This window comes from Chrysoperla carnea, chromosome 5, assembly GCF_905475395.1.
Source record: "Chrysoperla carnea chromosome 5, inChrCarn1.1, whole genome shotgun sequence".
NCBI classification, from domain to species: Eukaryota; Metazoa; Arthropoda; class Insecta; order Neuroptera; family Chrysopidae; genus Chrysoperla; species Chrysoperla carnea.
This window is the reverse complement of record NC_058341.1, coordinates 6,436,289-6,461,005: the sequence shown is the minus strand read 5'-3', so window position 1 is coordinate 6,461,005 and position 24,717 is coordinate 6,436,289. Positions and strand designations below refer to the sequence as shown.

The following is a 24,717-nucleotide window of genomic DNA, read 5'->3' as shown; positions in this document are numbered from 1 at the left end:
GCTGTCCTATGTTACTGATATTGAAAATTTAATAAAAGCTGAATTTGAAAGAAGAATTTGAAAATTAATAGTATAAAAAATCTTTTATTTTAGTCATAAGGACGATAAATTGAATGCTGAAGTGTATCATTTATTTATGGTACACACTGTATATTAAAAGTTTTCAATCTGAATGACTCCAAAATGATGCATGTTTTTTGCTCTTTTGGTTTTATTTTTGCTAAATTCGATTGTCCGATTTACACAACCAAAATTCTATCCTCTTTCTGAATTCCTACCTCAAACCCACAAATAAAAGATTCGCAAATACTAAGGATTATAATAAAGCAAATTATTGAAAAAAGTATAACAGCATCTGTGTGTTAATATACTTTTTAGATCCCTCTCGAGAAATAAGCGAAAAAATTAAGCACCTAGACTTGATTTTAGAATATACCATAGAAAATAATAACTAAATCAATCCGATTTGTGTAATTTTTTGGGTCAAATTGATCCTATACAGCAAGTTGTTCGTCTTCAATTTCGGTAATATTTAGTACCTGAGGTATTTTGACCCAAAAATAGCAAAAATCGTGTTCATTTAATCATTAGAGGCATACTTTTTGAAAATAAAAGTTCCGCTAAATTTTTCAAATAAATGAAATGAATAATGAATTAAACAAATCTGTAGGTACTTAGAAAAAAGTTTTATTATTTAAATCACAGTCAATTCGTAATAATTATAAAATTAAACAAAGTTATAATTTCACAATAACTTTTTTGTATAAAGTTGATAAATACTTTTACTAATAGCAGGACCGATAAAACGATTCATTTTACTATATTGTATTGATGATAATAATTTTTCACCAACATAATCTGGATTTTTTATGTAAGCAATACGTAAACGTAATGGCGTTGGATATTTTTCCGTGATTGCCATTGCTTTTTCAAATGATACTCCTTTTATTTGTAATAATTGTCGTATAAATAGTTCACGAACTTTAACATTCTACAAAAAAAATAAAATTGAAAATGTTAATGATAAATTAATTTTTAAACTATTTCGAATTGATAATACCTTATTCTTGGTTGATGCTTTATTGAATTCGGAGAAAATCATTAAAGGAATTATCCGATCGGTAATATCCGAATCAATAAGACTTTCTTTTGAACAACCTGTTAGAGTTTTATCCTAGAAAAAATGATTTTTTATAAAATAGATTATCAATTTTATTTTTCTTAAATTAAGGTAGTATAGCAGTATCAAGGGTCAAAGTTAACTACTAGTGGGGTAAATCTACCGCATTTTGATAATCAATTCAGAAAATTTTGGGAGTAGGCTAATTTAAAAAAAATATATAAGTTTCTTTCGTTGTAAAAAACAGAGAATAGGAATTATCCGGTTCAGAAGCGTTCCGCACGACTTTCTGTACGCGGTTTTGGGACAGTTTATCTCTACATTGTTTTCTTTTCTACATTGTTTCCGGGACTCTTGATACGTACTTTAAAAATTTGTATCAATTGTTTTGTAAATGTTGAAATATATGCCATTGAATGTTTATGACATTCTGTAAATTTAACAATAAAATTCTCTTGCACTTGAGTATTTGTAGCCGCTTGTAAAAGTGTATTAAATGGTAATCCCAAATGGTCCTTCGAACCATAACTCTCGACTAAATACATTAAATTTTGTATTCCACAATGTTTTAAACGAAATTTTTGCTCATGAAATCGACCATCTTTAATACTTGAACTTAAATCATCCATACGTTTCCGTTCTAAAATATATGGTAATATTAATTCTTGATTTAAATTGTTCCGTGCAATCCAAGCAAAATCTCCAACACTTAATCGACGTATCTCGAATTTGATACCGTGCCGTGTTAATTCATGTTGTGTGACATCATTTAAGTTAGATTTTTTCGGACCAGCAGTTTCCTGTGTATCGACAAGTAAGATAATTTCAAATCGAGATGGTTGGAAAATAATATCATCGAAATTGCTTCTGGTATCTTCTTTCGGTGAATCTTTTTCTACTAAAATATCCTTATTCAATTTTTTATTTCCTTTTTTCTCCTTACTTTTGGAATTATCGGATAAAATCGTATTTTTATTTGAATTATCAGTGAATTTTTTTGAGATAGTATTTTCATCTGTTTTTGTCTCTTTATTTTCTAATTTCTTTTCTGCATTATTAATTTTTGTTTCTATATCAGATAACTTATTTTTGATTTTCGAAAATATTGGATTTTCCAAAATTATGATATCATCATCCAAATCAATTGTTTCCGAACTTTCTGAATATTTTTGTTTCCAATTTAATGACGACTTTGGTGGGCTGATTTCAATATCGGAAAACTTATTTTTGATTGACATTTTATCAGAGCTTTCTGGAGATTTTGAATTCCAATTTAATGGCGATTTTGGTGGACTATTAATCGGTAAATCGTAATCCTCATTAAAATTATAATCATCGCCTCTTTTATCATAATCTAAATCAATTGTTTCCATGTTATCCGAGACCTCTGGGGATTTTGATTTCCAATTAAATGGTGATTTTGGTGGACTATTAATCGGTATATCGTAATCCTCATTAAAATTATGACCATCGCCTATTCTATCATGATTTAAATCAATTGTTTCCATTTTATCCGAGACTTCTGGGGATTTAGATTTCCAATTTAATGGCGATTTTGGTGAGCTATTAATCGGTAAATCGTAATCCTCATTAAAATTATGATCATCGCCTCTTTTATCATAATCTAAATCAATTGTTTCCATGTTATCCGAGACCTCTGGGGATTTTGATTTCCAATTAAATGGTGATTTTGGTGGACTATTAATCGGTATATCGTAATCCTCATTAAAATTATGACCATCGCCTATTCTATCATGATTTAAATCAATTGTTTCCATTTTATCCGAGACCTCTGAGGATTTTGATTTCCAATTTAATGGCGATTTTGGTGGACTATTAATCGGTAAATCGTGATCCTCATTAAAGTTATTACAATCTTCATCAAAATTAAAATTAGATATTCGAAATTTATTTTTAAACAGGGGTGAATTTAATATTCCTTCAATTATTTCTTCATTACTTTCGACTTTCGGTGTTGTTGGTCGATTAAATATTTCGGTTGTAGTCAATAAATCGATTGCTACATTTAATCCTTTATCTGTAATTGAAATTTTATTGAAATCATCCTCAATAAGTCCATTCTTGAGTAAAATTTCCATTGAAGAAATATTTTCAGGTGAGAGATCAGATTTCAATAAAAATCCTAAATAATTGAATTCTTGACTTTGTAAAAAGATTTTCCTTAAAAGAATGAATTCATTACTTCCAGAATCAGGAATGTATTCACTGGAAACGCGTTTTCCACCTTCTAAAGATTTTTTGTCCCCGGATAAATTAAACTCGAATTTGTGTTCAGAACTGTTTGGAGAATTACTGTCATCATCGTCTAAGCTAATGATTTCACATGGATCAACAGGATCTGGAGAAATTTCAGGAGAAGATTGTTGTGAGGAAGGGAATACGGTATTAAATTTATAGGAATCAATATTTGGATACTCATTTTCATCATTCAAAGGTTTTGTAATAGTTTCGCATTTTTTCTCCGAATTTAACACAGTTTTTTTGGAATTATATGTTTTGGTTTCGAAAGGTTTTTTGAACGATTCTTCTGGTGAAGATTTCGATGAATTTTTCGACTTTTCTGAGGACCGTGAACTATTTAGGAATTGATTTTCTAAAGGATTTGAAACGATTTCGTCATCTTCGTTTGTAATATCTGCATGTAGGTTGATAGCAATGTTTCTTCCATCATCAGTAAGCGAAAATTTTGCTGGATTTCCTCGTTTTCGTACTAGATCTTTTTCTAGTAAAGTTTTCATAGAAGACCAACCAGTATATCTGGTACCTGGTTCAGCAACCGTCATAGATTTATCACAATAATGTTGAGCGCTTGTAATCAGGTCACTTTTTAATACAAATCCTGGATAGGTGGCTTCCTGTTCTTTCGTTAATAACGCTAATAAAATTGCATACCCTCCAGATCCCGGCCGTGGGATGTAATTATTACTAGATGTCGAACTTTTTTGTTTCGAAACTTTAACAGGTGAACCTTTTGATTTTCTCGAACGTTTAGGTTTTGAAACTGCTTCATTTTCTATTATCAGATTATCATCGTTTTTATTTTCTCGATTTGCTCGATATTCGCGTAAACGTTGATCTAACATTTGACATATTCGTGTAGCAAAACCTTTCAATATTGCACATTCTTTTCCACTTTCTAAAGGGATTGGATATTTTTGTAATGACTTTAATGCATGTTGAAAACTATATTTTAACTTTGAATCTTTCGTTTCAGCTTCAATTTTCCATTCTGTGAGCCATTTTTCAAATAATGGATTCGGATGAGTTAATTTAACGGTTACTCGTCGTTTCTGACCTGCAGTTTTTGGATTATTTATTTCCATTTTGTGGCAATCATGTTACTATAGCAATCATTTGAGAAGAAAATAAACAATTGGATTAATTTTCCAAATTAATTTATCCTTTTGACAGGTGTCAAAAAAAAATTATTCATGTGATAATCAAAATTGCCGATTAGTGTATTCCGTGTTTATTTTAACTAGAAGAAAAATTGTAATGCTGGATAAATTCGAGCGGAATATTAAAATCTTTTGGAAAAATAATGCTCAGCATGATTGCTGGAACCCCTGATTAAGAAGTTTTACATCTCAATTTTATTAGGGGTAGCCAAAATTATTTTTTAATTAGGATGTGTTTATTAAAATTGTTTACATATAATGAGTAGTTCGTTCACTTTAAGTAAATAAATTTTCTTTTTTTTATTATTTTAGAACCAGTATAAGCAGAATTTACTTTACAATCACAATAAATGTAAATATTTTGAAATCATATTCAAAAATTTAAATTTTAACTGTTTATAAACTTTATAAATTGGATACGTTCAAAGCGTTTTTCTAATGACAAGGATGCCTATAAGGTTGTCCATTTTATACGCTCGAATATTCAATGTACAATTTAAAGTAAATGATATCTTATACTGCGATTAATTATTCAATCACTTTTATAAAATTGCCCGTATTTAGAATTACATTTCGATTTTTGCCCCAATTTCCTAGATCAGTTTTTTGTATTTTATAAATACGTATTTCGACTACCAAGTAGTCATCATCAGTAAGAATTAGCTAGTCGTGATTACTCTTATTATGAATGTTACTCTTTGCTAATTTGGTGGCGGACTGCAATTAGCAAAAAGAGTAACATTCATAATAAGAGTTATCACGATTAGCTAATTCTTACTGATGATGACTATGACTGATCTAGAAAATTGGGGCAAAAATCGAAATTTATTTCGAAATATCCTAGAGTTCTCATTTATTATCTTCGATAATATCTATATACGTATTTAGAATATAAAGTATTGGAAAAAATTGGTGAAGGATCATTTTCAGAAGTATTAAAATGTCAGAATAGAGTTACTGGAGAATATTTTGCTGCGAAACGATTAAAAAAATGTTATCGCAAGTAAGTGTTAAAGTAAAAAACCCCTAATTAAATGATTCCCCGATTAATGAAATCTAATTATATTTAGTCGTCAAGAAGTATATGAATGTCCTGAAATTGTAGCCATGAGAAAAGTCAGCCGACATCCAAATATTTTATATATTATTGAAACGCATTAGTGAGTTTTTTATTTATTTATTAAATTTGGGAAAAAGTACGAATTTGTACTTTTAAATGCGAAACGGAGAATAAATTTTGATCTAGCGCACTTACAAATTGATGTTGTACCCGTTACTTTGTCGCTTGCCAAATTTTTTTCAGAGATACGAATTCGTACCTTCATCAATTGGTTTTATAAATATAGGTAACATTTCGATCATCTTAATTTTAGTGAGCACTTGTTGGGACGTGTTACGTTAATTTTTGAACTTTTGGATATGAGCATTTATGATTATATGAAAATAAGAAAACGGTATGTTTTATATAATTCCGCAGGTTCCATGAAAAACCAAAACTTTTTTAAATCAATTATCCGTTTAATAATTGTTTTTCCTTTCAAGTTGTATTCCTGAAGATCGTGTTAGAAATTATCTTTATCAATTATTAAAGGGTTTACATCATCTCCATAAAAATGGATTGTTTCATCGTGATATTAAACCAGAAAATATATTGATTAAAATTACTAATTATGATCCATTAGATAGAAATAAGGTAAATCATTTTTAAGTGAGCGCTAAAAAAGACTGTAATGGCCCCTAGACAATGCAGTTCTCGGGGTCTCCTATCAGTCGTTTGAACATATAGTTTTAAAGTTGATATGACTAAAAATGAGAACTGATTTTTAGGTAGAAATAATCAAATTAGGTGATTTAGGATCAATTCGTGGTATTTATAGTAAACCACCCTACACTGAATACATTTCAACTAGATGGTACAGATCACCAGAATGTTTATTGACAACTGGCTATTATGGACCTAAAATGGATATATGGGCAGTTGGTTGTGTTTATTATGAAATGTTGACGTAATATTTTATTAGACATATAAGTTTTTAAAAATCATTTATTGTATGATGAATCCCGCTAAATGTATGGTGAATTCCAGGTCCAAACGGAGGACAGTTGCCTACCCCTGCTCTCCTCTTGATACGTCCATGAATAAATGTACATACCTTTCTTGTACAGTTTATTACGAAAAATAGGGATTGGGAATCCAAGCCGAAAGTCCTCTGATTTTTTTCGATCTGACGCATGGTTAACGAGTTAGACCTTCGCCAATTAACGTTTTTAATATCAGGAACTTTTCGACTAATTTTAAGAAAACTGAAATTTGTAGAATAAGCAAAGTTATCACTTTTCTTTTTTCACTATTTTTGACCATCCTGTGTAAACTTATCATTTTATAAATTTCATTTTATACTTAATTATTTATTCACAGATTAAAACCATTATTTCCTGGTAATGATGAAATCGATCAAATTCATAAAATTCATCAGTTATTAGGTTCACCTCCATCTAGGATTTTAAATAAATTTCGTCGACAGTACGTATTTTTAGTATTTATGGACTTTAAAAGATCATTTTAATAGTGATTGTCATTTATTCGAAAATTATAAAAGCGACAACTTAATGAAAACAATGGCTTCAACTCAGAAATAGATTATTTGGAAAATATTTCTTACTTTTCGTTAAAGAACTATCGAACAACTTGAGTCCAAAATACCCCTTCCTGGACCATATCTTTATACGGATGGGTAAAGGGCCGGAGATCCATTTGGTGTAAGCCTTCCCCGGCAATATAGATTTATTAAAATGATCTTGTGGTATTCCACCTTTAACTTGCTACTATATATTTTATTTCATTATTTAGTAAATCGCGTAATTGCGATTTTACTTTTCCAATTATTGATGGTTACGGATTCAATAATTTATTACCGATATTATCAACAGATGGACGTGATATTTTAAAACAGATGTTAATATATGATCCGGATAATCGTGCAAATGTGCGTTTGCTACTGGAACACAGATACTTTAAAGAACTTCGAGATAACGATATTTTATGGCAACGTAGATCTTTATCCTTGAGTAAAAATGTTACATCGGCTATGTCAATTGGTGATTATGTTGTTGAAAAGAAAAAGGGTTCTTCAGAAATAAAAGTAAACTCATACATTTTTTTTAAATATTCAACTGAAATCAGAATTTTGTGATTTAGTGTCCCAAAGGTGTCTCAAAGGTGCAGAGTCCTCAGTTCTGTCATTTTTAAATTATACAGGGTGGACTATTTTAATCTATTATGGATAATATCTCGTTTTGCAGGGATGTCTGAACACGATGTCCCTCCATCAAACTCTGCAACTTTTGTTTAACTTATTTTTTGATTGGTTAACTACAAAACGAAATATTCGGTGTATAGATTAAAATGGCCCACTCTGTATGTACACGGGTTTCGATAACAATTGTCAAATCAAAATCAACAATTGAACCTAAACTTAAGTAAAATTCTTCGAAGTCCCTTCAACTTTATTTTAATTTCAATTTGTATTATTTTGTTTATACTTAGAATTCGATTGAGAAAAAATCCATGTTTTCTACGCATTCAGTTGTAATTGAACATGAATCCGATTCAAGAAAAGAATTACAATCAAAGAGCGGTTCAATAAATTTAAATCGCATAATTAAAAAATCAAATATTTCAAAGCCAATAAGTGGAATACGTCCAGCATTAAATATTAGTCGTTCACATTTACCATCAAATAATATTACATCGAATAAATATCGTAAAGTTGAATCGCCATTAAATCGTGCATGGGATATTGCAGCAAAATTACAAATTATGCGCAACACTCAAAAATCAACTTACACAACTGGGATTCCGAAATTAAAACTACAAGAGAATACTAAAGCACATTCTATGGAAAAAGTGCAAAGTCAAGGACGTGAAAATTATTTTCAAATTTTAAAGTAATTTTTAATTTTTTGAAGTTATAAGAGAGTGAATAGGCAAAAATGTCAAAGATTTATAAGAAAATTAATTTTTTTAAATTGTTTTAGTAAAATAAGGCAGCCAGTTATAAAAAAAACTTCGGATCCAGGTACGTCAAAAGATTTTGAAATGATGAGTTTTATAGGTAAACAATTCGTTTCAAAATCGTTTGTGTTACCGCATACAGTGCAAGCCAAAGAAAAATTAACACCAATTCGTGAACAAGAGAAATATCATCCAACGTTTGACGCTGGATCACGAATGAAAGCTGCTGAAAATAAAATTGTCATTGAACGGCCACAAGGTCGAAAATCTACACGAACACAAATTGGAGCTATGATTAAATAAATTATAATTCTCACTCATTTTTCTCCAATATTACCATTCATTTTCATTTAGGCTGTTGTAAAGTTTTTGTGTATCATTTGTTTATTTGAATAAAATTTTTAAACCATAGAGTGACGTATCTCGAAAATGGTTGGGTTTGAAGAAAAAGTTTTTATTTTTTAGAAATTTTATAAGTCCTTAAATTTTAACCATTTTGAAATGTCTGTCAAATAATTACGATTGGTTCTAGACTTATATTTATAGTATTTTTAAAATACATTTGCAAATATTATTCAATTTTTATCAATTCGACTTTTTTATTGAAAAATAGGAAAATATAAAAATTTCAACATTGTTTTAACATTTAAATTTCTTACAAAATTTGTGAATAAACAAGAATATATATTTATTTTAGGGAAATTAAGGCCTTTTAAAATATAAATTTCTATAGCATATATCAAGCAGAATAGAAGAGTTTGCTTAAATCCACATAGATTCAAAAAGTTCCAAAATTTCCTGCAAATTATTTCATGTCATAAAATTTCAAAAAATTTACCGTCAAAGCATATAACAACAGTTTGGACCTTTTTAAATGTATGTATTTTAACAAAATCATATCAAATTCTACTAAAGCTTTTTAAAATTTGTCATTTTTTTTCTAATTTGTAAAAAATAAATTTTTTTTTGTATTAACATTTTTTGTCTATCAAAAATATAATCATTTAACACTTAATATATATTTAGGATTAGAAAACGAAATTTCCATTTATTAAATTCTATGAACATTCAAAATCAACAGTTCAAAATATTCATAGAAATTAATTTGAAAAAAATTCTGAAAACATTAAATGACTTAAAACAATAATAAATTCGTTTAAAAATATTAACTTAAATATTAAATTCACAACACTTAAATTTTATGCTTTGATCGATCATGAATTAGTGACGACTTTATTTGAAACAAATATTTCCATTCCACAAAGCGTGTGTGGATGACAATATCGCTTATCACAAATAAAAGACACATGGCTTATCAATTAATAAAATATTGTTAGCACTTAAGTTGCATAGAAGCCACTTATAGAAGTCACTTCATTTAACAAAAAGGATGTTGTCCCGAGGACTAAAATATCCTTATTCGTACAAATAACCTACACTTTTTATAATAGGAGAGCCTAAGAGGGGATTTATGTAGTAACTCGAGCGCGTCAGATTAACATATGGGAGGTTCCTTGGACCTTCCTTAGTACCTCCTCCAAATATTAGCCCTAAATATAGGGGGATGCGTGTAAGCGTACAGACGATCAGATATGTAAAAAAAGAAATTGCAATAGATGAATTAACTCGAGCGCGTCAGATTAAGATGTGATGGATTAATTACATGCTAAAAAAAAATGTACATTTCAATAATCTGACGTTTTAAGCGTGAAGCAAGGAAATGCGAGGCTTGGAAAGTTTCGTTACCCGTAGTAACTCGAGCGCAATCAAAATTTTTTCAGATTATTAAAATGTACATTTTTTTGCATGTAATTAACCCGCCATATCTGACCCGCTCGAGTTAATTCATCTACCCCCCCCCCTTATTTAGGGCTAATATTTGATGGAGATACTAAGGAAGGTTCAATGAATCCCTCATATGTTAATCTGATACGCTCGAGTTACTAACGCTCTGCTCACGAGCCTAAGCATAAATCCACCTCTGGTGGTAACAGTACAAAAATTTGAAAATTGCCCAAATTTCAAACGATTATTTTGTAGTAAAGGAAGATTCAAATGAATGTTTTACCCCTTTTTAATTTCATAATACTCTCAACTAATTGCAACAACCGTTAACAGATTTTTTAAAGCCGTTTCTAAAAAAAAATTATACGATAAGTCTTATTTCGATAAATCTATCAATTAATTAATTGTACGTCATATCTATCTGATATCTGATATTTGGTAACTAAATAAATCTTAAAATCTAAAATGCACCTTCATTTTCACAAAACAAAATTTTATGGCAATTAAATGACTATTACTGTATTCTATATCAACAAATCCCTAATTCCCCCCATAACACAAATAAATTGGTCATGTATAGTTTCAAAATAGAGTGTGGAGAACCGGAATTTCCGGTATTTATCAAATTAAACATTAACTTATAACATAATTAACAATATTTCAATCTTAAAATCTATACAAAAATATAATTATTTCTCACTTGCAAATAAACGTCAAAAATTCAAATATCTAGCTCTTTTCCAGGAGGACCTCGTGCCTTAGGTAGCCTACAGCTAGGACAGACAATAGGTCATCAGAGACTGGACACTAGATAGTCAAGAATCCGAATCGTTAACAATTCCTTAATTCCCTATACTAAAAAAAGGTCATGTTTTAAAATAAAATGTGGAAATCCGAGAGTTTCCGGTACTTAATTTCTTTTATCCGGAGATCATATTTGAACTTACGAAAAAATTTCAAACTTAAAATCTAAACAAAAAAACATATAAACTTACAAATCAGCATTGGAAAATAAAAAAAGTAGGGTTTTCCGGGAGGGTTGCATCATGAAACATGCAGTCAATAGGACTTTTTAAGAAGCCCTTTTTGGATTACGTTTTACGGTACCAAAAAGGTTTACCTGCACATTTCTCGATGCAATCCAAAGTATATTGTGATGTTACATCTTGTACGCCCATCTCGTTACTTGGTCATTCAAAAGATCCAGAAAACAAAAATATTTTCTGATACTGTATTGAACTTTAAAAGTAATAAAACGGATAATACTGAACTAATTAAAATAACGATTAAAACCAATATTTTAACGCAACGATCGAGATGGAATTCGAAGATAATTATCTTGTTTTAAATTAAGATAACAGTCATCATGGTTAAGTTCTCCGTTTTCTTTTACCCAATAATTTTAGGCGAATCTAACATAATTTTAATTAGTAAAAAGTGACAAATATTGATAAAATCCTTAGGTTCTAAAGTGATGTGTTTTTAAGCCGATATTTAAATGGAAAAATGGCTTAATACTCCTGACGCGCGGCTCAAATTAAATCAAATGTCGCGTTTTTACTTTCGTAGAGTGTATTACTAAGTATGGCTTGTTTTGTAAAATTTCAAAACATAATGTAAAAAAAAAAATAAATGGTGCATTTTTTATTGTGAATCGAACAAACGTTCAGAAATTTCGAAGTGTTCCATTTATAAAATAAAAATCGAGTACTCGTCGAATTCATTTAATATCTTATAAATGGAATGAAATATATTTAAGATATTTTCAAACATAAACAAAGAACTGAATATAGTTTCTAACAAGTATAGAAATACTCAAGCCCGTGTGCACGGGGCTTGGGGTGAGGTTTTGGGGTAAACCCGTTGATTGCCCGTTTTATTTAAGAGAATTTGTCATTACATCATAATGACGTAGTTTAAACTTCAATAATCCAGGATTGATGAAATGATATCTGTTGAAAAACATAAGGAAATAATTAAAATAAGATAATGCACAGAATATGAATCATTTTCATGATCGCTTTTTATAACAAGTATCACCGCACAAGGTATACAAAATTAAATTTTAAAATGGTACACCCTATATACAAGTTTCTCCCTCAGAATGATAAAATTTAATTTAAATTTCATGAATATTCCCTATTGACAGCAAGGAACTAGTAACACTAGCCACGATATGAATTCGATTGATACTTGTGAAAAAGTGATCATGATAACGAAGAATAAAATAAAATTACTTTAAATGTCGTTGTTTTAATCGTCGTAAAACAGCTGGTTTAACACGTGCCCTTCCTCCAGCACTACGTGCACCACGTCCCGTTATCAAATTCAATGTAATACATTTTTTATTGGTATTTTGTAATTGTGATATATGATTATCAATAAATAAATCTAATACTTGTAATGCTTCGCTCACATACAAATAATGTAAATCCAACAACGTATTATTATTGTTATGTTGTTGTGAATGTGAATTTACAAAATATATTGCAGCGGATTGATTCGCTTGTTCATATTTATTTTTATGTACTTGTGCCAGCTCTGAATAATATAATGCGGCGGATGTTAAACCACGTAAATACATGTTACGAGCTTTCTCTAAGCATTCATTACGTAAACGTAATTCTTGTTGACCAATTTCACGATAGTATTCGGCATCACCATATTTATTTTGTGTCTGTTGAGATGGTGATTGTTGTCGAGAAGATGATGTTGGCGCTGATTCACGTACTACAATCATTGGTCGATGTTCGGTATCGACAATCTGAAAAAATTCAATATACTCAAAACTAAATCTTGTTCTTAGCTATGTTTCAAGAAAATTGCTTTAGTTTGGAGTTTACAAATAAAAATAGGAATAAAATACGAAGGAAAAAACCGCATTTGTAGGGAGTTTTTAAATATACAAGTGTGTGGCTGTTCGCATAAAAACCCTGTAATCAAATGTGGAAATAAAAAAATTTTTACCTGCAAACTAGCTAATTTCGCTTGTTCAATAAGTTGTTTCTCTTGATTTGATAAATTTTCCTCATTAAACATACTTCCAATTCCTTCATGATTTCCGCCACTACTACTTGAATCACCCATAATACCAATTAAATAATTCACTGTTTCAGCATATTTATTATTAAAATTATCTAAAATATCATTAACCGTTTCCTGTGGGATCCCTGAGAACATTTCATACAATTTTTGTTTTGTTAATCGTGACGCTAAATCCTCGTAACTTTCATTTGTTTCGCTACCACGTTTTGCAATTTCCAAATCAATTTCCATATTTAAAATTTCTTGTATCGATGGTACTTGCGGTTGACTACCACTCGCTGATAATTCGGTTTCTTGTTCTTGTAACTTTCGAGCGAATTCTTCATCTTCTTTTAACATTTGTTCCCAACGTTCTTCATGTGCACATACCTGTTGATAATACGATTCTAGCCAAAGTAAATGTAATTGTTGTGCAATTGCTTTAGGGACTTGAATTACTGGTTGTAAACCTTCTGGATAACTGGGATTCTCTTTACCAAATACTGAATCTAAACGATTAACAAATTCAAAACCTAATGTCATTTCTAAACATTCATCGTCTTCCATACTATCTTCCGTTTCATTTGAATCGGTTTCATCATCACTCTCGTTCACTGAAGTCTCTGAAATACTTCGTTGCTTAGCAACGGCGTCATCTCCAGCTGGCGGTAATTCTCCATGTCGGAAACGTCGTATTTTTAAACAATGCTCTGAATAATGAGAATCATCGATTACAAATTGTTCTTCGACTTGTTTTTTTACTCTGATAACATCGTCCGGATGAATTTTTTTATTTGAAAAAGTTACTTTATCATGTTCAATTACTGAACATTTTTCCTCTTCAATTTCAGGGGACTCTTCAATTTCCTCGTCTTCCGACGAAGATGAATCTTCAATTTTTGTATCCTCATCAACAGGTGTATCCAAAAGTAATTCAACTGCCCAATAAAAATCACCGTGACATTTATCATAAATATCCCGTATAAAATTTTTACGAATTTTTGGAAACATTGCAACTAATTCGATTAAATTCTTATTAACATCATCTTGTGAGCGTGTTTCTTCTAGGAAATTATCTTCGTGTGTCATAGAACTTTTATCTAATTTTAATATTTTCGGTGGTGGTTTTTCTACGGTCACATTTGGACATCCTGCTGATATATCACGACTATGTGTTTCTAAAATATAACAATCTGGATCGTTTAATTTTATACTACCATTTGTAATTATAAACGTATTCATGTTAGTCATGGTGGAAGCATTTGTTACGGTTGGACTCTGAAGAAGTTCTTCAAGTGTTGTAATAGACGAGGTTTGTTGAGACGGTACGATTGGTTTAGGCGTCAAGAAATTAAAAAAGTTTTTAAATGTTGGTAACGAGAATGTTTTATCCGAACTATTATTATCTTCGATTTCAACTAATTGATTTTTATCGTTATCACTAATTTTTTGTATTTCAGTCACCGGTAAATTATTGATAAATTGATCGTCAAGATCAAGTAATGAATATGCGCTGATAAGGTTTGTTTCATCATCATCAACTTTTGTAATATTTTCATCAATATTCCATTCACTGGTCCAATCAATTAATTCACTATCATCATTTTCTTCCACATTATCTTCTTCATCGTTTCTAGATGATGTTTCGGTTGTATTTGATTCGGTACGACGTCTTCGACGCGAACGTTGTCCTTTGATTCCATCTAAAATGTGTTGAAGTTTCACTCGTAAATCTGATGGAAGTATATTTAATAATTCTTCACGTGAATAACGATGTTTTGAAGTATTTTCATCCGATTGTTTTTCAGATTGATCCGTTTCGACGTCTAATAAACATTTCATATCTCCACTTTCATATTGAAGATTCAATGATTTTAGAAAATCCCATAATGGATCTAATGATCCATTTTTAATGATTTCTTTTAAGTAATGAATTTTTAATTTTGGGAAAATATTACATAAATATCTGTATTTTATGAATAAGTCTTCACTTTTATCGTCATTTTCTTCGCCACTCGAATCTTCTGAGCTACTATCACTGGCAGTAGTACTATCTTCATCAGTTTTTGGAAATAGTCGTAATTGTGGGGGTTTATTATTGTCTTCATATTGTAAATTGAAAACGCCTATAAGACGTGCGCCATTTAAACGCGCATGTTCATAACGTTCATTCATCGCTGTGATTTTTGCTTGTGGTACGTTATGGATATTTCGTCTAGCTAATTCATTGTTTTTAAATGCCCACGGTGTGAACGGTTCGAGAACCTCAATAACGTAGCCCAATTTCATTCCTATATACACACAAAAAACAGATTTTTAGCTGTATTAACAATAATAATTATAAAAAGAAAGAGGGGTACCACAAATGGGTCCCTAGCATCTAGATCAAGAGTCCTCTGTGTCCTCCTTGGGAACGACTTGTCACCCGAAGACAATATGAAAGCCACGCAGAAAGTCTACAGCTTCTCCATCGGGATCTCTCCCAGAATAGATGGATCCAGGGTTTCGGACTCAAACATTCTGAATTTAACGCTCTGAATTGGTAACTTTAATTTTAAAATAAATTACCTTCAATAACATATGAATGCATTTCCCAAGCCATAGTGTTTGTATTATCCACAATAACCGGACTAATACCACGATTTAATGCCTCACAAAATCGTTTACGATTCCATTCATGTGCCTCAGTTAAACGTGTTGGATCAAATTGATAACCTTTTCGACCACCCAACCATTCAAAATATGTATCCGTTGAAAAGATATGATACTCTGGTTTTGTTTCGCCGCAAGATTTCACAGTTTTATCAAATATTAAGTGAGCTAAATGAGTTTTACCGCTGCCAGGTAAACCACGCAATAAAACGACCACTTTGACACCCGTATTAATAAGATTTACAATACGCTCAAATTCTAATTCGCCAGGACTCTTCGGTGGGATCTTTTTAATGGCTCCCGTACTACGACGCTCTGTAAATTGAGTTGATTGTCCAGATGCAAACATTTCGGAGAATGATTTCATTGGATGAAAATTTGCGGGTGGTAAAGGGAGTCCTGGTCCAGAACTCGAACGTGTTTTTGTAGAATGTTTTGGTTTATTAATATTTGTTGAAGATGTCGAAGAATTTTGGTTTTTTCTTGCGTTTTTATTTTGTTTTGATTTATTAACAATCGGTGTCGATGCCGAAGAATTTGATGTTTGTTTTACATTTTTAGGGATTTGATTTGATGTCGAAGATGTGTTTCCAACATTTTGTTTCGTAGTAGGCGAATTTATTGGCTGGGATTTAACTTTAGACATTCGATCAGCGTACGCCAAAAGGTAGCTTGCAGTTTGCGATACTAAAAATAATAATCATTAATCAAACAAATCAGTAACTACCCTTAAAATAACTAAAACAATTTAGTCAAGTATACAGGGTGAACCATTTTAATCTATTATGGCTAATAGCTCGTTTTTTAGTTAATCAATCAAAACTTAAACAAGTTGCAGAGTTTGGGGGAGACATCAAGGTCTGAAATCAGATTGGACCTAAAAAAACTTCACTGTTTTCGATATATAAGCGTTTGAATTCGTATTTTTAAGCTAAAATTTGGTCATTTTAACAAAATGGACGATTATCGTATGATTGTGAGTTTCGGTGAAATAAACTAGAATTACTTATTTTCAAGGGCATGAACAGGATCGAATAAATTTTTACTTACCATCATAGTTATGAGCTTGAGCAACTTGATTAATAAAATTATTACTAATACCCATTGGTCCAAACATTTCTTGTAAAGCTTTCAAACGATCTTTCGATAAGCCTTTATTACGTACATTTGAATGATTTTGGGGCTTCCCCTTATTGTTATTCTTACGAGAATCCATTGTTTATTAAAAGATAAGATAAATAAAATGAACTTGTTTACTTGTTTATTTTTATATCATGATTTAAAAAAAAAATATTATATAATTTTTAGAAAACTAATAATTATTTATTTAAAAAAAATGTTTTAATGGATTTTATTTAACACTTTTATAAAATTTGTAAATATAATTTAATGAAAAAAATGTGTTATTTGAAATAAAAAAAATAAAATTAAAATGAATGTTATGAATTGCGCCGTACATCTCTACTTTAATGTTTTTGTAATTTTTTTTTTTGTGATAAGGGCCTTCAAGTACTGACAGTAATTTTGACACGTTTGTTTGTTACCAACTCTTAGTTTAATAAATTTCCTAATTATAATTTGACATATGCAAATTTAAAAAATATTCTTTTAATAGTTTTGCTCATAATTAACGAAAAAAGTTTTTTTCCTTGAACATATTTTCATGATTTTAAAGATTTCCTTCTTATGGGTGGTAAGCTACAATGCTTTTTATACGCGCGTTGAAAAATTCAAAATAATGTTTGAGGGTTTCCATAGTAACCTATTGGTTGCTATGGTAACAAATATTATGGTTCGACGTGTTTCAGCCATAGATTTTTATATAAGTCTGTGGTTTCACCTGGTGCAACTAAAAAAGCTGGCTTTGAGCGACAAATTACGATTTCATCTAGTTCTCTACAAGTGTTATTGAAGGGGTATAAATGAAATCAAGAGAGTGAGGCTATTCGCTCCGAGCGTGAATTTCGTTTCCATGACAACGATACACTACTTTAATTATAGAATTAATGGATGCATATATAATTGTGTGGATTGCATTGAAAACTTACATTTAAAATTTAATATTCTTGTTTCACAAATTTAAATAAATAATTACGATAATTAACATTTGAAAAATAATATTTGTACAATTTGATTTCTTATTTTCACAATTTTTAATGCATTAAGTTTAATTAATTAGTGTTTTTCAATCATTTTAATTTGACAGTTTCTATATCATTAACATGTAAAGAATTGCAAATTAGTCATAACAGCCCACTTTATCTCCAAAATTTTTCACTTAAAGCGCTGGCATCGATTTTATTATCCCTACCATGACTACGCACACAACGAATAAGCGCTGGTTTTTACTTTTAAGCCAAGTAAAGCGGGCGGGTATCAAGCTAGTATATTATAAATGTGAAAGTAAGCATGTTTGTTACGCTTTCACGCAAAAACTAGTGAATGGATTTGAATGAAACTTAACAATAATATAGCTCATACATCTGAATAACACATGAGCTGTAATTTATAAAGATATATTTAAAAAAAATTAATTTTAATCTAACATTACCATAAATTACAAATTTCTGTAAAAATAGTCAATGTAAAACAATTCATGGCCATCTTTTCTGATTTACTCAATGAATCATGACTATTTTGCATTAAAAACAAAAAGTAAACTGTACATATATTTTACTTTTGTAAAACAATCCCTATCATTATTTCGAGTGTAATGGAACGAGGATAAGTGAGAACAAGGGAGGTGAAGGCTATAACGGGGTGGTTTTTACCTATTTTTACTTTTAAACCTAGCCAAATAGATGGATATCAAGCTAGTATTTTTGGTGTAAAATAAAGATTAAACAATAAATAAAATACAAAAAGATGAATCTCAAATTTAATATTCAATATTATTAATTACATAAATAGCCTCATTATCACATCCACATAAAACTTTATCACGATTCACATCCAATGAATTCATTGGTAAATTTAAATTAGGCATTAAAGATAATATTTCCAATTTATCTTTACTTAAATCCGCATTCAACCATATATTCTCATCCGATATTTGTGTCATATTCAACATATTATTCGTAATATACTTAGAATTTGAATTCCATGCCCATAATTCACTGCCCATCGAACAACTAAACAATTTATTTGGATGTGATGGATGAAATTGTATTTCAGCAACAGCTTGTGTATGTGCATTCAGTGTGGTAACGGGATACATATTCTGGCGTAAATCCCAAACACTTATTAAACCATCTTCGCTGCCCGTTAACACAACGTGACGTTGTGTTGGATGATATGTCACACATGTGGCCCCATGATATTCATCACTCAGTATGAATGTACTTGTTGGCGTGTTGGTTGATTGTGTTGCACGAATATCCCATATTTTCATTTGACCTCGCATATTTCCGGTTAGTACTTCGTTATGTTTTAGAAAACATACACATTTTAATGTACAACTATCAGCATTTTCTGGAAAACATAATTAATCTTTAAATTGTTTGAAATCGATTTGATAAAATACTTTTCGAATGGAATTTTGAACGATACGTCAAAAATTAAGTATCTAATCATCAAATGAACGTGAATCAGGTGGAAAATGACAGAACGACTAGAAGATATTGATTATGCTGATGATCTTTGCATTATGTCACATAATATCAATGACATTAAAGGCAAAATAAACGACCTAGTCGAAGAAGGTAACAAGGTGGGACTGAAAATCAACGAAGGAAAAACCAAAGAGTTGAGAATAAACAACGCCAACAATGAAGATCTTATCATTAACAACCAATCCATAGAGCGTGTACGACAGTTCCAATACCTCGGAAGTATTGTTTCTGAAAACGATGGCACTGATGAAGACGTAGAACAAAGAATCAGAAAACCCAAGGCAGCGTTTGCGCAACTTCGACCCATCTGAAGATCACACCAACTCAGAAGACACACTAAATTGAAAATATTCGAGACTAATGTTAAAAGTGTTCTTTTGTATGGATGTCAAGCCTGGAAAGTCTCGCAAAGCATCACCAGACAACTGAAAGTCTTTATCAACATTTGTCTCAGACACATCCTCAACATTTATTGGTCCAACACGATTTATTCCAGTAGCACATACCATCAAGCAACGCAAATATGGTTGGATTGGTCACACACTCAGGCGAAACAACAGCATTGCCAAAGAAGCACTTGAGTGGAACCCCCAAGGAAAAAGAAGGGTGGGCCGACCTCGTCATACGTGGCGAAGAGCCCTGGAGCAAGAAATTACTGAAGAAGGCAAATCCTGGGGAGAAGTCAAGTCCATGGCACAGAATCGAGTTCGTTGGCAAGCATTTGTTGAGGCCCTACGTCCCCCTCGGGATTATAGGACATAAAAAAAAAGAACTGTTATCGCAATTGGCGACCAAAAAATCAAGAAAATCTGTTACAATCTATGTGTGATTTGAACAAACTCAGTGTCTAAGTCAATTAAAACCAACAAAATATATAAAAATCCGTTGATCGTGGCGAATCGATATATAACTTACCAATAACTTGAATAGGACGACTTTGTCTAGCATTAAGTAAATTAATACGACCATCTTCTCCAACAGTTACGATATCTTCATCATATACGGATAGCCCTGTACATGGACTCGATTCAAATTTATTGAAATAGTGTAGATTCGAAAATCTTGATATTTCTTCAAGTTCAAAACCTCCATGTTGATCGTTTTTAACTCGAATCAATATCGCGTAACCATCTGATGACGATACAACAGCCGTATTCGAATTAATAAACTGTATATAATTAAAAAATAAAAGAGGTTAAACTTAACCTAAATAATTGTTTCATGCATTATTTCATTACTTTAATTTCGGTGACATCGCCCTTAAATGGTAATGTTTTTAAAACAAATGGATAAATATCAGGATCTTCTTGTGATACTTTATAAGTCCATAACTTAATATTATTGATTTCATTATCCCAACTACCGGTTAGAAATGTTTGTGTTTCAAATAACTCTTCTGGCTTCCATCGAATTTTACTTGGTTTTTCTGATATAAAAGTTCCATGAACATTTTCACCCATTATTTAATTATTTTACTTTTAAAAACTATATTTAATTCAAATTTTTTCCTTACGAAAATAATTTGGCGGTTCTTCTTAAAGTTTGTGTTGAAATCACGACAAAAACGCACATGTATTTTATTATAAAGGTATGTTTCTATGTAACGCGTCTGCGATACCGTATTTTCGTAGAGTTGGTAGTGTTTGTAAGTTTTTGAAATCATAAACTGGATTGAATTAAAATAGGGGTTCCACTGTAAATAAAAATATTTTTGAAGTTGTTCCCACCTACCGCCCCTGTTGGACGTTTGAAAGGGTTTGGCGGCAGCAACCTTTCAATCCGTTTTCAAACCTCCATACAGACAACTTCTATGTTTTTATACTTAATAAAAATTACTTAAGATTATTTCTAATCCCTGTGAAACTTACCTAAAGTAGGATGTTAAGCCGATCAATCACAGAAATACAATTTACAGCTGGCACTCAACGAGGATTTCTCTTCCTAAAAAAATATCTAATGTCACCTGAAATAAAATGCTGAAAAAGAGGGCGAAAAAAACCTTTCTATTTTTTAAAGATTAGAAGTTTATGATTAGAATTTATTAAAATCACTAACCTTTTGGTCCGTTTTTCATTACCTTCACGCTTCACATCCGAAACGCTGCAAAAAAAGAAAATTTTAAGATTAGTGAGGTTGATAGCTTTCGTTTTAAAACCTGTTAAAATCTATAACTTTGAGTAAAGTTTGGTAATGAAATTCCATTTCAATGTCGAGTCGGGGGGGAGGGGGTGAATATACAAAATATTAAAAATAAAGATAAGTTCTTAAAAAAAGTTTGATAAAAATGCTTTGATACTAAATTGCTTCTTAAATTGAGAAATGCATAATGTTGTTACATCTATGTAATAAAAGTTGTAAAAATAGGCAACTTGTATTACATTCATGTAATAATTATTGCTTATAAAAGTTGAAAAAATAAGCAACTTGTATTACATTAATGTAATAATTATTGCCTATAAAAATATTTGATGCATCTAAGTTTATTGAAACCATTTCCCGCATTATTGTGATCATCACGCGGTTTTCCATGAAAATGCACATTTTACGCAAGGTTTAGGTGTTTGAAAAATCTTTTGCCAATATCGGCCACCGGTCATGTAGACCAGAGCTAATATAATTCTGAACTTCGCCTAAATCGTAATTGATTGATTTTTTGCAATTCTTACCTCATTGTAATGCAACCATCGCAGTCGTCAATTCCATATGAACGGCTTGCACAAACACTTCACACAATTTTCACTACGAACATTTCACAAATATTAGAACACAATTTTTTTAAACAAACTTTATTTTGAAACACAAAAAAAGTTCAAAGTTTTAAAGAATTTCCACTAGATAACAACTTAATTTCCCGATAATTCTTGTTCAGCTTAAAAATAGCGCGGTTGTCTCTTAATAAATTTATCACCCGTTATATATTTCTTTTATTTTTTATGGTAAGAAAGAAACAGATAATGTATGGAGAAACGAAATTAACAAGAAGAAAAAACGAAGGAATTTTTTGTTATCCGGAATTCGCTTATTGCTAAGCTTGTATTCAAACCACGATATATAAAGTGTATAAATTTGCCACTAGGTGGCATTGACATTTAAAAGTAAAACATACGTATGTTAAACGTATATTTTTTAAAACATCATTTTTTATATAATTTATTACATGACAAACTTTCATTTTAATATTTACTAACGAAAATTCATATAAAATTCTTTATTTTCACTTTTAATTACTTTCTCGAATAAAAATTTTACCAAGATAGTATTACACAATTATATTAGTGAAAAATTAACACGAAATATTTCTATTCGTCTGTCAAATATATTAAAATATTTTATGCACAAACTTTATTAATCACTTTTTTTCAAGTTTAAGTTAATTATCAATTATTTTTATTTAAAAAAAACTCGAAATTTTATTTAAAATTGTAACAGTTATTCTTATATGCAATATTCAACAAGCTTAAGCGTCCTTTTGTGATAAACAACTTCTGCGCAGGCTTGACGTTGTTCATTTGTTTTTTGAATTTTTTATAATTTTAATTTAATAAAACATACATTTTGAAAACGTTTGTTTTAATAAATAATTATGATATTATTATTAAACATTTTAGCGATACAATATTTTTTTTTATTATATTAATTAAAATAATAAAATTTACAATGTTCACACAGTCATCACACAAATTATAATAAATGTTTCTCTGTAACTGTAACTGTAACTGTTTACGCATGCGTCAGGAAAAGGATTATATTTTTGGCACTAATTTTGAATGGAGTAAATTTGTTTATTTCTATTTCAGAAATGAAGATATTAAAGATGTATAATCTTTTAAGTATTATGCTAAAAACATAAATTTCTTTAAAGAAATCATCGAAATTGATCTAGTTTTGGTAGTTCCTTATACATTCTGCTAATTTTACGATTATAGAACTTATTTATTAAAAAATGTTTGTGTCTGTAAAATTAATTGACTTAGAATGAGTCGGTTTCATTAATTTTAGATTTTTTTTATCGAAAATGTGGTTTTACAGCCCTAGTTAGAGTATTTTTGCATACGAACTCAGAAAAATTATTATTTTTTTTTCATTTATCATTTAAATGTGTTACGATTTAAAAAAATCAAATTATCAGAACCACTGTAGGTTTCATTTAATGAGTATATGTGACCTTTCCGGGTTTTTTTTTTAAAAAGCTGTGGGTTCTGGTCCATGTGGAGTCTGGCCTCGACAATCTCCTGTAGCTTCATCTGCTTAAAATAGCATATCTTTTGAAGAATCATATGAAATGGGAGCAATCTAGGCTTGTTTAATCTTACAAATGATTCAAATTTTTAGGGAAAAAGTTGAATCAGATCATCTGTAATCGTTAAATTACGATGAATGGGGTATTGTATTTAAAAAATTGCGTAAGCAAATAACCAAGATAGATATTAAACCAAATTTTGAAAATACTCTCAAGAAAAGGCAGGATTGATCAAGATTAAACTAGATTTTAATTTCGATAACTTCTACTAGAAATTAAAAACTATTATAGTCATTGCATTTAAACAAATGTATGTTGTATGTGAAACTTTATTAATCTTATTACACTGAGGAAAAAATCTTTAATATCTAAAATAAATAAATTTTTCTGTATTCAAAATTGGCGCAAAAATATATCCTTTTATATGAGACATGCGCAAGACAAGTTTTGAAGTAGTTGAATATGGTATAGCTTGTGAATAGGATGTGTGACAATTGTTCATTTAATTATTAAATTAATAAATATAATAAATACTTTATCCCTCGAATTGTTATTAATAATATTAAAATAACTTATTAAAAACATAAATTTAAGTATAATTCGTAACAACATATGTGTTTTAATAAAAAAATATATAATTCATATTTAAATGAAAAGCAGTTATTTGAGACGCATGCGCAGTTAAAAAGACGCTATAAACTTGTTGAATATTGCTTGAGAAAAAAATGCAATGCAATTTTCAATAAAATTTATGTGTTTTATTAAAAAAAAACATTGTTAATTAATTTAAACTCAATGAAAGTTATAAATAAAGTTATTACATAAAATCTTCTAATATATGTGACAAACAA

At 30.1% G+C, this 24,717-nt stretch overlaps 4 protein-coding genes across 4 annotated transcripts; 1 reads left to right on the top strand and 3 right to left on the bottom strand.

Moving 5' to 3' along the window:
- Positions 1–670: 670 nt before the first annotated feature.
- On the bottom strand, positions 671–4,781 carry LOC123301786 (crossover junction endonuclease MUS81). The gene is made up of 3 exons (XM_044884684.1): positions 1,486–4,781; positions 1,061–1,174; positions 671–991 (listed from the first exon to the last, which is right to left on the bottom strand). The coding sequence occupies exons 1-3, from the start codon at positions 4,462–4,464 to the stop codon at positions 746–748; spliced, it is 3,339 nt and encodes a 1,112-aa protein (XP_044740619.1). The 5' UTR covers positions 4,465–4,781; the 3' UTR covers positions 671–745.
- Positions 4,782–4,797: 16 nt separating this feature from the next.
- LOC123300383 (MAPK/MAK/MRK overlapping kinase-like) lies at positions 4,798–8,904 on the top strand. Its single transcript, XM_044882951.1, has 10 exons — positions 4,798–4,819; positions 5,428–5,542; positions 5,610–5,699; positions 5,913–5,993; positions 6,082–6,197; positions 6,365–6,545; positions 6,959–7,063; positions 7,391–7,682; positions 8,087–8,487; positions 8,578–8,904. Exons 1-10 carry the CDS (start codon positions 4,798–4,800, stop codon positions 8,855–8,857), a joined length of 1,683 nt encoding a protein of 560 aa, XP_044738886.1. The 3' UTR covers positions 8,858–8,904.
- An 822-nt stretch (positions 8,905–9,726) lies between these two features.
- Positions 9,727–17,274, bottom strand: LOC123301762. Its single transcript, XM_044884649.1, has 5 exons — positions 17,066–17,274; positions 15,932–16,702; positions 13,307–15,654; positions 12,577–13,103; positions 9,727–12,291 (listed from the first exon to the last, which is right to left on the bottom strand). The coding sequence occupies exons 1-5, from the start codon at positions 17,229–17,231 to the stop codon at positions 12,216–12,218; spliced, it is 3,888 nt and encodes a 1,295-aa protein (XP_044740584.1). The 5' UTR covers positions 17,232–17,274; the 3' UTR covers positions 9,727–12,215.
- A 1,606-nt stretch (positions 17,275–18,880) lies between these two features.
- On the bottom strand, positions 18,881–21,261 carry LOC123301773 (nucleoporin Nup43). The gene is made up of 3 exons (XM_044884668.1): positions 20,865–21,261; positions 20,542–20,794; positions 18,881–19,486 (listed from the first exon to the last, which is right to left on the bottom strand). The coding sequence occupies exons 1-3, from the start codon at positions 21,084–21,086 to the stop codon at positions 18,894–18,896; spliced, it is 1,068 nt and encodes a 355-aa protein (XP_044740603.1). The 5' UTR covers positions 21,087–21,261; the 3' UTR covers positions 18,881–18,893.
- Positions 21,262–24,717: the final 3,456 nt, after the last annotated feature.

Bases quoted from the DNA above. Each gene is read 5' to 3' on its own strand.
- LOC123300383 (XM_044882951.1), top strand. From the start codon at position 4,798: ATGAGTAGTTCGTTCACTTTAA. The intron at 5,700-5,912 runs GTGAGTTTTTTA...TCTTAATTTTAG, and splicing joins TATATTATTGAAACGCATTA to TGAGCACTTGTTGGGACGTG. The intron at 6,198-6,364 runs AAATTACTAATT...GAACTGATTTTT, and splicing joins ACCAGAAAATATATTGATTA to AGGTAGAAATAATCAAATTA.
- LOC123301762 (XM_044884649.1), bottom strand. From the start codon at position 17,231: ATGGATTCTCGTAAGAATAACAATAAGGGGAAGCCCCAAAATCATTCA. The intron at 16,703-17,065 runs GTAAGTAAAAAT...TATTATTTTTAG, and splicing joins TCAAGCTCATAACTATGATG to TATCGCAAACTGCAAGCTAC. The intron at 12,292-12,576 runs GTAATTTTATTT...GTTTTTCAACAG, and splicing joins TTAAAACAACGACATTTAAA to ATATCATTTCATCAATCCTG.
- LOC123301786 (XM_044884684.1), bottom strand. From the start codon at position 4,464: ATGGAAATAAATAATCCAAAAACTGCAGGTCAGAAACGACGAGTAACC. The intron at 1,175-1,485 runs GTACGTATCAAG...CATTTTTTCTAG, and splicing joins AATTGATACAAATTTTTAAA to GATAAAACTCTAACAGGTTG. The intron at 992-1,060 runs GTATTATCAATT...TTTTTTTTGTAG, and splicing joins AAGCATCAACCAAGAATAAG to AATGTTAAAGTTCGTGAACT.
- LOC123301773 (XM_044884668.1), bottom strand. From the start codon at position 21,086: ATGGGTGAAAATGTTCATGGAACTTTTATATCAGAAAAACCAAGTAAA. The intron at 20,795-20,864 runs GTAATGAAATAA...AATTATATACAG, and splicing joins GCGATGTCACCGAAATTAAA to TTTATTAATTCGAATACGGC. The intron at 19,487-20,541 runs GTAAGTTATATA...TATGTTTTCCAG, and splicing joins TCGTCCTATTCAAGTTATTG to AAAATGCTGATAGTTGTACA.